The 15,408-nt window shown below is 46.9% G+C and overlaps 2 protein-coding genes across 2 annotated transcripts in view; both read right to left on the reverse strand.

Annotated features, from left to right (window-relative positions):
• mgarpa (mitochondria localized glutamic acid rich protein a) overlaps positions 1 to 15,408 on the reverse strand; it is a 455,365-nt gene that overhangs the window by 60,245 nt on the left and 379,712 nt on the right. The gene's annotated exons all lie outside the window — the stretch shown is intronic.
• On the reverse strand, positions 3,458 to 12,146 carry pcdh18b (protocadherin 18b). The gene is made up of 5 exons (XM_071913601.2): positions 9,657 to 12,146; positions 9,073 to 9,128; positions 8,369 to 8,538; positions 4,370 to 4,935; positions 3,458 to 4,231 (listed from the first exon to the last, which is right to left on the reverse strand). Exons 1-5 carry the CDS (start codon positions 12,144 to 12,146, stop codon positions 3,977 to 3,979), a joined length of 3,537 nt encoding a protein of 1,178 aa, XP_071769702.1. The 3' UTR covers positions 3,458 to 3,976.

The following is a 15,408-nucleotide window of genomic DNA, read 5'->3' on the forward strand; positions in this document are numbered from 1 at the left end:
GAAGTTACCTATAGTTCAGCTTTAGTAATTTATGCAAAATATAACCCCTTAGATGTTTTGAAATAAAGATTCAAAATGAACAGTCACACAATGCTATTTAACAGATTGTTTTTTATTGTATCAGTGCACATCGAACTTCTTGTTTATCAAAATCACCATGGCAACAAGAAGGCAGTTTGCCATTGCAGTTGACTGACAACCCATAATGCCAACCAGCATGGTTCTTCTCTGGGCTACAGTATGAGCGCAGCATGAGAACGTGTGCCTGGACTTGGCAAATGGTTTCCTTAAATACCTTTATAACCTCTAAGACTTAGTAAATACAGCGCACATGTAGATACTGTATCATGAGAAGAGAAGAAGAGAGGAAAAAGGAGAAGAAGAAAAAAAGCTAAAAAGCATTTCAATCAGCACTATAGCCACTAAATTAAAAACTGATTGTTACAAAAAAGAGAAGAGAAGAATAGAGAAGAGAAGAGAAGAGAAGAAGAAAACCCCTGAGAAAGCAGAGTGTTGTTTCAGCGTCTCAACAAGATGAATGGCTTTAATCAGTCAGCTGTTTGCTATCGTATTCTTTCTGTTTGTCTAGCCAATCAATACAAAAATGGTAATGGTACACACACACATACACACGCATACAGGCTTAGAGACATGATACATGCTCACACAGGCAAACATATATTCTGTATGCTTGCAGATAAACACCAATGCACTGAGACACACACACACACATACACATCGACACACACTGTCACACACACACACACACACACACACGGTATCTGAGGATCCATGACAATAGTGAGAGCGGTGGCTTCATTCCTGCTGTCGCTGAAGGGATCTGCACTGAGGAGATAGCAGACAAGGTGTGTGTGTGTGCGTGCGTGTGTGTGTGTGTGTGCGTGTGTGTGTGTGCGCAGAGGGCTATGCAAAGCAGTGTTGTGGAGAGAAAGGGCTTACTGCATGAAAAGCCGAAACAGCTTTCTGCTAGGTCTCTCTCTCTCTCTCTCTCTCTCTCTCTCTCTCTTTCTCTACCCCTTTCACTCTTCGTCTCTCTCTCTTACTGTCTTTCTACCTCTCTCTACCTCTTTTCTCGCTCTGTTCTCTCTCTCTAACGCTTGCTCTCCCTCTTCAACTCACTTTTGCCCTCGCTCTGTCTTTCTCTATCTCTCTCTGCTTCAGGAAAAGCCTCACATTGCAGAGGTAGAGGGAAGAGACAGAAAATAGAGAGAGAGAGACATTGGGAGAGAGTGGGTATGTGGAGGACAAGTGCAGGTTCAGTAGAGCTGAATTGGAAACACCAGATTGATTTTTGCAATTGTTTTTTATTTTATTTTTCCTCCCTAGTTCTTTTCCCTATGCCTAATTATGCCTGGTTACTTTCATCAGACATATAATACAACAGTGATTCAACCTAGAGCCAGTTCATGAGAGTTTATCCATTTGCTGTTCTAAACACCTGGAGTCTGGTAGATCTTTCCTGGGAAAATGCATTTTACATTTCCAATTTGTTTGAAATAAACAGAAGAAGAAAAACTTGGTACTTAGCATGAGCAGGGATAGCCACCATGACTGATTAGACAAAGAAAAGAGAAACTCAAACTTCATCAACAGAAAATCAAAGGAAAAAGACGTCACAGTACTGGACACACTGTTTGATTGACAGGTGATCTCTGGGAAGAGCAGTGCAGAAACACCACAGCAATGAGCGCTGAGCAACAAAGATGGAGACAAAATTAAATAAACTGAGGAACTGGAGGATTACTGCTTTAACCCTTACCTAAACCTTATCTCAATTCTACCCTAAACCCAAACTAACCCGTTGTAGGCAGGACCGGTCAAAATGTCCTCAATCTGGAGGATTTCCCTCTTTACGGAAAAGGATTCGGGCCACATGTCAAAAAAAGTTCTGAGTTTCTGAGTTTAAAGTCTGAATTCCGAGAATAAAGTCAGAACTCAGAATTCTGACTTTTTTCTTAGAATTCTGACTTTAAACTTGGAATTCTGACTTTATTCTCAGAATAAACACAGAATTCTGACTTTAGCCTCAGAATTCTGACTGTAATCTCAGAATTCTGACTTTAAACTCAGAACTCAAATCAATTCTTCACATGGTCCTGATCCTCTTCCGTCCTCCGTACCTCTTCTTTCAATCCTTGTGAGAATATTTGGTCTGCTAAACTGAGTGTGTTTACATGCACCTGTGCCCTTGACTTCATTTCATTCCTTTTCCCATGCAGAATAAGCAGGTTTGTCGACCTTCTGTGGGCGAGTGTGTCTCCTTTATCTCCACTGCAGGTGTTGGAGACATTCATTCATTGCACTGCATTGGATTCAGCTCAACCCCTCTCCATTCTATGCCTACAAGCTGCAGTACGGCCATTTGTCCTCTAGAGGGCTCCGTTGAGTCTCTCTTCCCCCTTCTCTGGTTATGTGTTAAGGCCTTGGTAGTAGTAGTAGTGGTAATAGTGGTAAGTGCTGGATGCTGGAGCCATTGGTTTACAGTGCATATGGTGAACCTCTAGGTGTCACCCATTATCTAGCAGGCTCTCCTCACCGCTGTTAAGGCAATGAGAGGGGAGAAAAGGAAGAGGTGGGGATTCTCCATCAAACCAAAAACCCCCTCCATGAAACTCTCTCAACACCTCTCTCTCTCTCTCTCTTCACAGCAGCTATTTCCATCTGCTTCCACAGCAGATTCCCGCCCCATCAGACAAAGAGACAGCAACCAGGGATCCAGGTTTTATCCCCTTGTTTTGTGAATTAAAGTGATTCTGAGATTTGCTGACTAAACGCAGAGCTTCTCGGTCCTTCAGGAGCCAAAGCGACCGCTACGCCAAGTCATTTGTTGCTTGCGGAAATACCTAAAGCCTTGCTCATATAAACAAATGCAAGACGAGAAGGCAAATTTGTAGGGCTGGTGGAAGAATGCGCTGTCATCAGGGATGTTGTGGAGGGGAAATCCACCTACACTGAGTTTATCCACCTTCTTATTTGCAGGAATAGAGTTGGTCCATATCTCCAGATCCATATCTAGAGTTATAGTATGTATTATAGTGAGTGGTATCAAACTGATGTAAGTTATATGAGGATAGGGTCTTTTAAGGGAACAAAGCATAAATGAATGCTTTTCACCACCTTTTCATTTACCTTTTTCATCAAAATGTATTTTATTTACATGAAAGACAACTCAAGAACTACCTCAGAACAAGGTGCGTCCATTTGCATCTACTTGCACTGTCCTTTCATATTGGATTACGAATTTAGATACAGAAAGTTATGTGGTAACTCCTGTCATTCATTAGAGATACAAAATATTTCATCCCCAATGCTCATATACTGTAGGTCCTCAATACTCAATAAGACCATAGATCCCTCCTCTACCATGGTAGAAGTAAATCATAAATCATAGAGACTGAGTTTCATTTGTGTTATCATTTTTATTTGTGTACCGTCCCCTTCCCCACAATAATTCACAAAGACAAGTGTCCATTAATTAATTAATTAATATATTCATGTATACATATCATAGTGACAAATAAAAAAAATCACAATACAAAAGACCATTTAAATATGTAGAATGTCAATCGCATGTCAAAGTCTTGATTCAACTTTTTTTGTACTTAACATGCATTCAAAATATAAAAATAGAATTCTGATTAAGTTTATATACATAATTTTTTATAAATATAAGTATACAAATGTATTTTTAAAATACAAAGATAAATACCGTCACATAGTGTACATTGTGTACCAAACCAGCAATTACAAACAATTTTTTGGATATTTAGCATTCACAAAACACATTACATTAGAAATGCAACTTTAACGACAATTGCAGGTCTCGTTATGTTTTTTGTCTTCGTTTTTTCTTTTGTTTATTTTTCCCACCCAAACTCCTTCACGTTTACTCTGTGCTGAAAAACTCAGCACAGTCAGTGGGTGGTAGAGTAGTAAACAAGACGTAAACAGAAGTCTAGCTCTGCCGGACGTCCTGTAACAGTTTGTTGATCTCGGCCACCAGCTCGCTGGCGTCCATCAGCTCGTGTCGGCTGTCGCTGCGCTTGCCCTGAAGATGGCCAAGCACTGAGTCGAAGTCATCCTCCTCATAGTTCTCTGGGATCTCTTCCATGGCCGGCAGCCACTTGGAGGAAGGCCCGGGGAGGGGCACCGCCAACTGCACCGGGGCCGGGGAAGGCTGCACCAGCGTGGGGCTGACCAGCGCCGTGAGCAGGGGGCTGTTGTGGGGTTTGGGGGTCTGGCCGCTGTTCTGGGGGCTGTTTTTTGGCGCCGGCGTGCCCTTGTGGCCGCCGCTCTGGCAGCTGAGCTTGGTGCTAGGTTTCAGGGTGTGGTAGCTGCCGTTCTGGTGGTGGCCAGACGGGCCGATGCTGCTGCCCGGGTTCTGGAAGTGGGTGTTGGCCGCCCACGCTGCCACCCCCTGCTGGTGGACAGAGGGGCTGGGCTTGCCGGGCAGGTGGCCCCTCCTGCGATCCAGTGATCCGGTCATGGGGACCCCCACCCCGCTGACGCTAGTCCCCTTCTGGGTCTCGTTGACCTGGGCGTACGAGTCCAGAGACTGGGGCAGCAGCCGCTGGAACACGCTGCTCATCTCCGACAGCAAGGACGTGGTCCCGCACAGGTCCTCGTCTCCCGCCTCGCCTCTGCAGTCATCTCCACCCTCCTCCTCGCCCCCGTCCTCTCCGCCGGGGTCCTTGCCGAAAGTGGAGAAGCTCTGGTTTCGGGCGGGGCCGGTATCGGTGCAGGGCTGGGGAGTCTTGTCCTGGGCAGGGTCGCTGGCTTGGCGGGCTTCCTCCCCGGGGATGTACAGGTTGCTGCGGTAGTCGGAGGAGGACGAGGCCGGGGAGGCCAGGGGGGGCATCCAGCACTGATCTGAGTGACCCAGGACACGACACTCCTCTGTGCACAGCCTCATTGCTAGAGAGACAGACAGAAACACCGGTAAGTAATCAGGAATACTGAGCCAAAGGTATTTCATAGAACAACACACATTCACTGTACATAAGTGTAGAAAAGAGAACAATAAGAAAATGCTTATTTTAGGAACTACTTGATTCATAATTAATCATTAAGCTGCAAATTGCCAGTGAGAACAATAAGAGGGAGAGTGGCTCATTTATTGTATGTGGTATACATGCATGAATGATACATGCATATGTTTTGTATGTGTGTATTGCATATGCATATTGTACATGGAGATATGGAGATATAGTGAATGTAATGTGTTTAATGTGTTTTATATATATAATATGCATTGTGTATAACTGGTATGCTGTATGTATTTCTATGTGTGTGTATGTGTGCATATTCATATATTGTAATTATAGGCTGTATATATGATATATGGTACACATGGTATGCAATATACTGTATATGTATAGAATATTCTTATATAGTGTGCATGTTGGATGTATTGTATGTACAGAGAATATTAATACAGATCCCACGGTCCTGTGTGTGGCTATAAAATCTACCCTGTACCCTGAGCAAAACAGAGAGAGAGAGAGATGTTAAGAAAACGCTTGTCAGTTGTGTCTGTTTCTATCGAGCTAATATTTGACTGCCTCTCTCTAGGTGTTTTTGCTGCACTGTCTCTGGAAACATGGTGGAAATCTGCCCTAATTAGTCTGAAAGGCTCTCTGCAGGAGCACTGCCTGCTACCTTCCAATGTATTTACCATGGAGGGACAATTCAGCAAGCCAGATCAATGCCTATTACCCATTCAAAATAACTCCTCCTCTAAAAGCCCTGCATTTTTCCCTTTCAAGTCGCTCTTTTCAATATTAAATCTTCAAATAGAAAATCTCTGAAGAATAAATTAGACAAATCAAATATGCCAACTTAAAGCCTTCATTAAAGGAGTGCGGGGCTTTTCAGTTGTGCTATTGAGGGACTTCATTATCCCCTCATTAACATGAAAGGAGCATTTATAATACATCTTAGAGCAGATGAAAAGTGCATTTGGGTGCACTGGAAGGGAAAAAAAACAGCGCTGGGGCAGCAGCAGATTGGGTGCCCTGCTGATGAAAGGGTAAAAAAATGAAAGATTTAACCCAACTGATTTGCGTGTAAAAATGAAAAGAAAAAAGCAGTTCCAGGCAAACATTAACTTCACACAGCAACTGCTGAGATTGCCTGTCTTACTGACAGAGCAACGTCAATTCAACTGACTTACTGACTGATTTACTTGACTAACCCACTGAGTTATTTATTTCACTGACTGCCTGAATTATCTTACCGCCTTGTTTACTAGACTGCGAGGCTAAATGGCTCGCCACCTCACCCTATCGTTACTGTGTTTACTCGAGAGCTGTTCTTTTATCGGATTTTATCGGAAAACAAACAAATTCTACTTTCATTCCCTTGGCCCTGCTGTTGGCTGATAAGAGGCAGTGGGAGGGCGCTGTTATCCAAAGAGCAGGGGAATAACAGAGTGAAAGACGAGGAGTCAACAGTGTTGGCAATGAGACAACAGCAAGAGCGAGACTGAACCGGGAGTGAGACATGAGTCGAAAGGGCATGTTTTACCCATTTGGAATGAAAACGGCTGGGCCAGCTTTTTGAAATGCCTTGCTGTACATGTCTTCGCCTAGTCCTGCCTATATGTAACACTTTACTCCTCATTCTCTATGCAAAACAGTGGGCTTGCACTTGACAGCGAGGGTAGTTTCAAGCAATCTTTATTTTATGATGGACAGAGTTTTCAGCACTCCAGCCTACGTCGGCGTCTGTGGGTAAGTGGTCCACTTCTGTCTTGACTTCTGTCAGTCATAAAATGTTCTTCATATTGCTTAAAAATATCTTCATTGTCAAGTGTGACGCTGTTCTTTTAAACAGACGTTTGGTCTGGGGACAGTGGCGCCCATACACCTATAAAAAGGAGAATTCTTTGGTCAGGGTAGTGGTTCTATACGCAACCATAATGCCCCAGAGTGGATCTTAGAACGTTCTTTTAATACTGCTGGTTTTGAACATTTCATGCATTCCTAATGGTTCTGTACAGCACCATATGTAGTCATGTGTAGAACCATTTGAGCATGGTGCTAGAGAATCTTCCTTAAAGAGTTCTTCATAGCACTGTAAAGAGTTCTGCTATGGTACAAGCCTAAAGAACCACTTTCTGATATAGAACCCTCTTCGTTAAGCATGGGTACAATCAAAAGTGGTGTTGCTCCTCATCCCCCCACCCACCTCGAGCCGAGATACCCAATCCTGCCATAATGACAGGGCATCGACTAAACGCTGCTAGAAAAGTCACCCATGATGCACCGGGCACGCGGGCGGTAGGCGGGGTGACTGCGCTGAAGGAGAAAGGTGAGGCTCGAGATGTAATTACGCTCCGTAGGACTTAATCACGAGCGCAACTCTGAGTCGGCTCCATGGCAACTATCCGTCACATGGCAATTAAACGCTCCCTTTTTATCAGAGGGAACGCGAGGGCTTTCGGTTTGGATGGCTGAAAGTGAAGGTTTGAGGTGGGAAAGAGGAGAGAGCGACTAACGAGCAGAGCTTCGCTACGAGCCGGGGAGGGAGGGGAGGGAGGTGTTAGCGATGAGATTGTCTGCCCGTCTGGGTCGACTTTAATTGGGATGAAGCTCAATTGCTGTGTCGAGTGATGGCTGCGTGGGAAGGTGGCTGGAGAGAAAGCAGAGCTAGGGTAGGAGAGGGATGCCATGATAAAAGGAGATGCAGCAGCTTGCAACCTGTGTGATGATGGCTGAGGCAGGCATGAGAGACTTAGGAATTTAGGAGTGTGTGTGTGTGTGTGTGTTTTTGTGAAGGTGTGGTGAGACTGAGAGTGTCCAACTGCAGTCAATTAGTCAGTGAAATCTGCCAGGATTTCTCAGATGTGGTAGGAGGGTATGGGTTGCCGTTATGGTACAATACTTCTTCCACTGTGTGCTAAGTAAGTAAGGTCAATCAATGTTCAACAAGTGTTTGAAGTTATTACTCGTTGGACCCAAGTGTGGAGATGACGCAAACTTCATGCAGTGTGACAGTAGTGAGAAGAGACGGGTTGCTCAGAAGGTGGATCAGTTGGGATATGCTGGAAAGATGCCTCAGTAGCGCGAGGTAAGGTGAGGTGAAACTCATCACTTGAGTACATATCATTCAAGAACCTTGGAGGTTCTTGAATGCTTAAGTGAGTCCAAATTTAGGGTTCATTGAATTGACGCTGCTGCTGATGTTTTGCCTGTGCCTACTTGGATTGGAAGGACTACACTTGATTGGATTTAGAATCGCTGGAAGTGAAGAAGAGAGGGCCAACCAGAGGGGAGGAATGATGTGGTGTGATGGGGTGGTGATGGGGGTGGTGGCGGGGAGGTGAATGGAGGGGGGAGGGGGGTACCTGCATGCGCTCTGTGCTGGCCATCAGGGGCGTACAGCTCAGTAAAGCCCTCACCCAGGAGCCTATCCATGGGCGACTCCCTGCCGGGCTCGTAGTCGCTGTCCCCGGCCTCACTGTCCCCGCGACCGCTATCCTTCAGACTGAACTTATCCATCTCGTTTAGGGCATATCTGGAGAGAGAGAGAGAGAGAAAGAAAGAGAGCAAGAGAGAGAGGCAGAGAGAGAGAGAGAAGATTTGGGTTAAATTTCTCAAATAAAATTGGTTGATCATCGGGCATAATATCGTCAAATGGTTAAGGACTTATGCCATGCTGTCGATGGATAATAAGACGCACAGAGAGGGAGACAGCGCTCTGCAGAAGAGGTTTTGCATAAAATTATGCAAATGCGAAGAAAGATGAAGTTATTGAGCTTACAGTTCCACTCTACACCACAAGGCTACAGAATATGGGTGTAAGAGTATTTGAAAGGACAGACAACCAACCAAAAAATGTGGAAAATGTTTTACCAAGAGTGAACATGTGATATTTCCATTGAAATCACAAAAGAGAAAGAAAATACCCGCACACTCAAATGATGCTGCCTTAGTGTTTATTTGCAGCAACGTCTCAACCTCTGTTGATCTTTGTTCAATTCCCATCAGCAACAGCCTCAGATACATCATGGTGCTTGTTTGTGTGTGTGTGTGTGGAGGCCTTGTTTACCTGTAGCTCCTGGTGTATTTGTTGCCTCTGAAGCTTGGTCGTGGCTGGTACTGGCCCTGATGGAGCATGGACAGAAGCTGTGAGACTTGCTACAATCCCAAGAGAACAAAAAAGACAAAAAAAAGAAAGAAAAGACAAAAATAAAAGGAAAAAATGAAGAGGGGAAAATGAATAGTGATGGAGTCAAACAAGCAAGGCCACATGACAATGTGGGAGGGGGGGGGGGGGGTATGACGTGACTTTGTGACTTGCTTCTGAATGTGAAACAATGGTCAACAAAAATATGACACGAAGGGCTGAAGGTAACAGAATATGGGGGCAAGGGACAAATTCAGAACAAATACTGAATATAAGACAAAAAAGGCATTATCGCATTATCTGTGGTAAGACAGAGCTTAGATTGTAACAAGTGCTTCATCCACTGGTTTTAGAAGATATATATAATTAATGGACAAAACCATAAGCACTTGGAAACACTAAAATTAGCAGAAAAGGCACTCATGGAGAAAAATCTAAGCTTAAGGGAAATTAACCCAGAAAAAACATTAATATCTCATGAATCTCTCTCTCTGTCTTTCTCTTACCTCTACAGGAGGTGTGGCGTGGGCCAGCTCCAGTGCGAAGTTCTCCGGCACATGATTGGAGGAAATGGTGACCAGGCTGTTGAGCGACTGGCGGCTGTGATGGCTCTGCCTGCTCCCCAGGGTGCCCCTCTCGGGTGCAGGGGAGGCCGACGGGGAGCGTGGGTGGGCCCGGACAGGCAGGGTCCCATTGACCGTTGGAACCAAGGTGATGTCCGCCTTGTGGATCTGCCTGGCAGGCTTCTTGGGGTGGTTCTGGTAGCTGTTCTCCGCCACGCGACAATTGTAATTGTGTCTCGGGTCCTTCTTCTCGCGGTTGCAGCGGGCGGTGGCGAACATCACCATGACGATGAGCAGCAGGGCGCAGACGGCACCCAGGGAGATGATGACAATGAGGGAGAGGTCGAGGGGGACCTGGCTGGAGCCGGTGGGGTGGAGCGGGGGAAGGATGTCCATGTTCTCCTGCAGGGAGAGCCTGAGGAGCGCCCCTGTGGACAGCCGGCTGGTGCCTCTGTCCTGCACCTCCACCCTGATCTCCATCACGTCCCGGGGAGCCTGCTCCAGGCTGGCATTGGTGCGGAGCTCGCAGCGCCGCGCGTCCATCACGAACAGCCCGTCCTCGTTGCCGCCGACGATGGCGCAGCTCAGCTCTCCGTTGGCGCCGGCGTCGCGGTCGGTGGCCTTGAGCGCGGTGACCAGTTGGCCTGGCGAGGCGTACTTCCACACCGGCAGCTCGGCGGTGTGGTTCCTGAGGGAGGGCGAGTGGATGACCGGCGGGTTGTCGTTCTCATCCAGGACGGTCAGCAGGACGGTGGTGTTGGCCGACAGCGCGGGGTTCCCCCCGTCACGCGCCTGAATGGTGAAGGCGATACGGCTGACGTCTTCGTGGTCGAAGCTGCGTAAGGCGTAGATGGCGCCGTTGGAGGGGTCGATGGTGACGTAGGTGGAGATGGGGCTCCCCTGGACCAGTGCATCCACGATGGTGTAAGTGACCTGTCCATTGGTGCCCAGATCCGGATCTGAGGCCACCACTGTCATCAGGTAGGCTCCGGGAGAGTTATTCTCTGACTTGAAGACCTCATAGCGGCTCTTCTCGAAACGGGGAGGATTGTCGTTTTCATCCAGGACCTGGACCGTGAAGTGTTTGATGGTGGACAGGCTGGGAGAGCCCCTGTCTTCAGCTATGACGGTCAAGCTGTACTCTGACCTCTTCTCTCTGTCCAGGGAGACATTGGTGAGGATCATGTAGTTCTTCTCATAGGTCTTCTGGAGCCTGAAGTGTCCGTGGCCGTGGAGCCTGCACACCACCTCACCGTTGAGCCCCGCGTCGCTGTCGTCGACGCGCACCAGAGCTATGAAGGTGTCCACAGGCGCTCCCTCTGAAATGTAGGCCACCTCCTCTTTGCCGGGCGTCATCAGGTTGATGTTGATCTCCGGTTTGTTGTCATTCACGTCCACCACTTTCACGACGATTTTGCAGAGTCCTGGGATGGAATTAGGGCCCAAGTCCTGAGCCTGCACATCCAGCTCATAGGAAGAGGTGCTTTCATAGTCCACTTTTTTGATAAGCGTGATATGGCCGTTTTCTGGGTTTATCTTAAATGTTTCCAAGATCTTTGGTGAGACATGGCTGCTGAAAGAGTAGACTATTTTCCCATTAGTGCCCTCGTCCGGATCTGTGGCATTCAAATCAATGATTAGAGTCCCGAGGGGAGAGTTTTCCAGCAAATTGATAACATAAGCCTGCTCATCAAAGGCCGGGCTGTTGTCGTTGGAGTCCGAGATGCTGATCTTGAGTAAAGTGGAGCCAGACTTGGGGGGGACGCCGTTATCTGAGGCCGTGAGCTGGAGCTGGTAGCTGGACTGCACCTCCCGGTCCAGCTCCCTCATCACCACCAGCTCGGCGTACTTGGCCCCGTCCGTTCTGGTCCTCACGTCGATCTTGAAGAAGTTATTGGGTGTCAGGGAGTAGGTGTGGAGAGAGTTGTCCCCCACGTCCGCATCCGCGGCGCCGTCCAGCGGGATGCGCGTGCCCACGGACGCGCTCTCGGAGATCTCGATGGGGACGATGGCGCGGGTGAAGTGCGGGGAGTTGTCGTTAATGTCCAGCACTTCCACCTCCACATGGAAAAGCTGTAGGTATTCCGTGGGAAGCGTGACGACATCGAATTCGATCGAGCAATTGAGGTTTTTCTCGCAAAGCTTTTCCCGGTCGATTTTGGTCCCTATGCTGATCTCCCCGTCCTCCTCCCGGACCGACAGAAACGGCGTACTCCCCCGTTGCATAGCGCGGAACCGAAAGGTCAGGGAACTGGGTAATTTGGATAAAACCCCGGCGACATCCTCCTTTAACCGTGCAATCACCGTGCCCACTTTTTGCTCCTCGTAAACTTTATATTTCAAAGTCTTACCGGTGACGCCGTGCATAGCCGCGACCAAAAGCAGTAGTTTCAGTAGTGCCGTGGAGAATATATTCCCTTTGGTTTGGTTCATTTTTGCCCCCATCTTCTGTGCCCACACTGTGGCGATTACTTCCACAGAGAGAAACCTTTTAGGGAAGAAAAGAAAAAAAAAGAATAGATGTCTCCTCAGAAGTCTGGCATGTTAAATCCGTCACTGCTGGTCACTGCCCGCAAAAAAAGTCCGTAAAATTGATTGCAAAAAAAAAAAAACAAGAAAATAAATATATAGATAAATATATAGATAAAAATCGTCCTTGTTTGAGTGTAGGATAGCACAAAACCGACTGCGACGCTCTTCTTGTAGACGGATCTGTTGCATATACATCCACATACGCCCGTCGCCCCTTGTGTGTGTGCGTCAGTGAATGAGTGAGAGTGTATGTCTGGGCAAAGAAAAGGCGCAGCTCTCTCCTGGTCTGTGAGAGTGAGAGAGAGAGAGAGAGAGAGAGAGAGAGAGAGAGAGAGAGTGTGTAAGAGAGAGAGAGAGAGACAGTGTGTGTGTGTGTGCGCGCGCCCTGCTCCGTGCGCTCTGCTCTTGTCGCCGCTCCCGTGTCTCTCTCCGCCCGCCCCGCACCCAAACTGCGTCTCTTTTCCATCAGCTCACACAAAAACATTCCCCCACCACCACCACCACCACCACCTCCTCCTCCTCCTCTCTCCTCCTCCCCCCTCCCTCCTCCTCTCTCCTCCTCCCCCCTCCATCCCCCCACTTCTCTCCTCTTAAATCAAGAGAATGGCCTCCTTCAGCAGCACAGGGGGGACTATTGATGGCAGCCCCCCCCCCCCCCCCCCCCCCCCCCCCCCAAAAAAAAAGAGAAGACACCCCAGTATTAAAAGTGTGTCACAACAATAGGCCAGAGGAGGAATTATTCTGGCCTCAGCTACTTTAAGCACGGCCAAAGACTGACCCAGGGCCAGCCGGCGGCAGCCGTGCATTGTTGCGGTTCCAATTCACAACGTGTGCCAACTCCTGTCCTTTGTTATATGTGCGTTAAAACGCACAAAGTTGTCGCTTTCCAAAGCCATACGCCTGTCACTCACTGATAGTTGTGTGATGGGGCGCTCAACCTAAAACGAAAGATCTCTATAATATCCCTATAATATTCATGCAGGGGCTTATAGTATGTTTATGGCACTCTGTAGTGAGTTTATAGTGACCGTATTGAACTTTGTGGTATGTTTATGACTGTAATATTCCTATAGGGGATTATAGCTTTGCTGTGATATTTGCAGTATTCTTCTATGGTTTATTTTTTAAGCGGCTTCCTCTCGTATGCGGCTTTCTTTGTGCGCACAGGACGCGCAATAACGCAAACAGTGATTCTGTTGCCAACAAATCCTATTGCAAAGTATAGGTCCTCTACAAGTTTCTTTGGCTATTCAATGGGTTTGTAAATATATTAGAACATAATGGGCATGGGTGGAGGAGGACCTGGTGCGTTTGTAACTGTATCTCTTAAACCAGCGTCAGACAGTGGAAAGTGCAACATCATATACTAAGGTTGACTGCACTTTCTCATGGGCGTCAGTTCACTAAAGTCTATGGAAAAGTCCCTGCATCTAATATCATTTACCACCAAAAATTCCAAACCCTCTTACATTTCTGGAGACAACGTGGAGCAAAGTGGATGACTGACAAGATCTTACTATTTTGTCAGTGTGTTGAAATATTAGACGCACACCAAACTGTCAGCTTAGAGGGAACGTTGCTCCTGGATGCTCCCATAATGAGATTTTATTATTATTATTGTTTTAAATATGGGTTCCTTGGCTTGATTTTTCCACAAAAAAACAACAAATCAAACTTGGGCACACTTCGGACTAAAGGCATGGCGAGTGCCGTGCCACACACCCGACTGACCCCCATGCGTCTTCTTTCCGTACACATAAGCCTCCTCCCGCCCCCTCATGCATAATAGTGTTTTATAGAGGCCGCACGTCCCCGATCCGGCAAAATTACCATCCCGAAAACTCAAAGTGGCGCCCAGAGAGCAAACAACCGGGCAACCGGAGCTTTATGGTGGGGGAGCACCAGGCCATCTGGCCGGGGCCTCAGACAACCCAAACCTACAATTACCATCTATTCAGACCCCGCTCCCCCCACTTGGTTGAGAAACACCAGGCGAGAATTAGCCCTATCCAGCCTATCAGATCATGTCAGATAAAATCTAATACCATATCCTCCTCGATTTGCTTGGAGAAATTATCTTCCAAAACGGTCTTGTACACTCCATTTACCCCCTCATTCGTTCATTCAGCAGTAATGAGAGGCAATCGGCGCACTTTGGGATTGGCTTTATTTGGATGCCATAGCTGTCCAGATACAGGGCATAGCCTGTCTCATAACTGCTGATTGGTTTCAATAGAGGAGAAAAGGGACAAGACATCAAAAAGGCAAAAGATGCAGATAACGTCTTTTCGTGGCATGTATTAATCCACGCTCTGCTTCCAAAAAAAATTTGTAAAAAGTTCAAAGTGCAAAATGCCAGCAGACAAACGCTTCTATATCACATTTTCATCAGTGTCTTACACGCTCAAGTAAAGCCACCAGAAGCCCATTTTGAAGATCCTGGAGACTCCATTTATCCCAAATCATTCGGGGAAGTAATGAGTCGCACTGCGCGGCTCTTACAGTCTCAATAAGCTCCGTTTTGATGGCACGGCTATCAAGCGCGGGACATATCTGATAACTGCTGATTGGTTTCAATAGAGCAAATTATCGAGGGCTGGCATCTGTGAGAGGATGCGTTGCTGTGATGGATTTTTATTTGCATTTTAAATTCCGGGAGTGACCCGTGGGAACGGGCCGGCTCTCCGCGCCGCCATCTGTCTCAGTGCAAACACATGGACATCGATTCAGTTGCGGGCATATAGAGGCGATGTAGACGGATCCCGAATGACTTCACAAGGGCGAGTGCCCGTAGGATATAGTCTATAGGTTTTTAGAGATGCTCATGTTTTTAGGAACGACTCAGTAGCATCAACATATTATTTCAACAATGTGATAAATCATTAGGTTTATATGTCATCAAACTATCAGCTTAGGCGAACATTGGTTCTGAATTGCTCCCCTGATGTGACTTTTCCATTTAATATATAGCTTCCAAATAGATTTCTGTTGATTTTTGCTTCTTCATTATAATAAGATCAAATTTGGAATCACTTAAGACTAAGGCGAGGGCCAGTCCTTGCCAAACCGAATTGACTGTCTATTTTTGGAATATTTAACGCGTCACAGTAGTAGTATAGCCGGTGTACATCTGGAGATTCATCCTGTTTAGCAATGCAGAGAC

This window comes from Centroberyx gerrardi, chromosome 16, assembly GCF_048128805.1.
Source record: "Centroberyx gerrardi isolate f3 chromosome 16, fCenGer3.hap1.cur.20231027, whole genome shotgun sequence".
Taxonomy (NCBI): Eukaryota; Metazoa; Chordata; class Actinopteri; order Beryciformes; family Berycidae; genus Centroberyx; species Centroberyx gerrardi.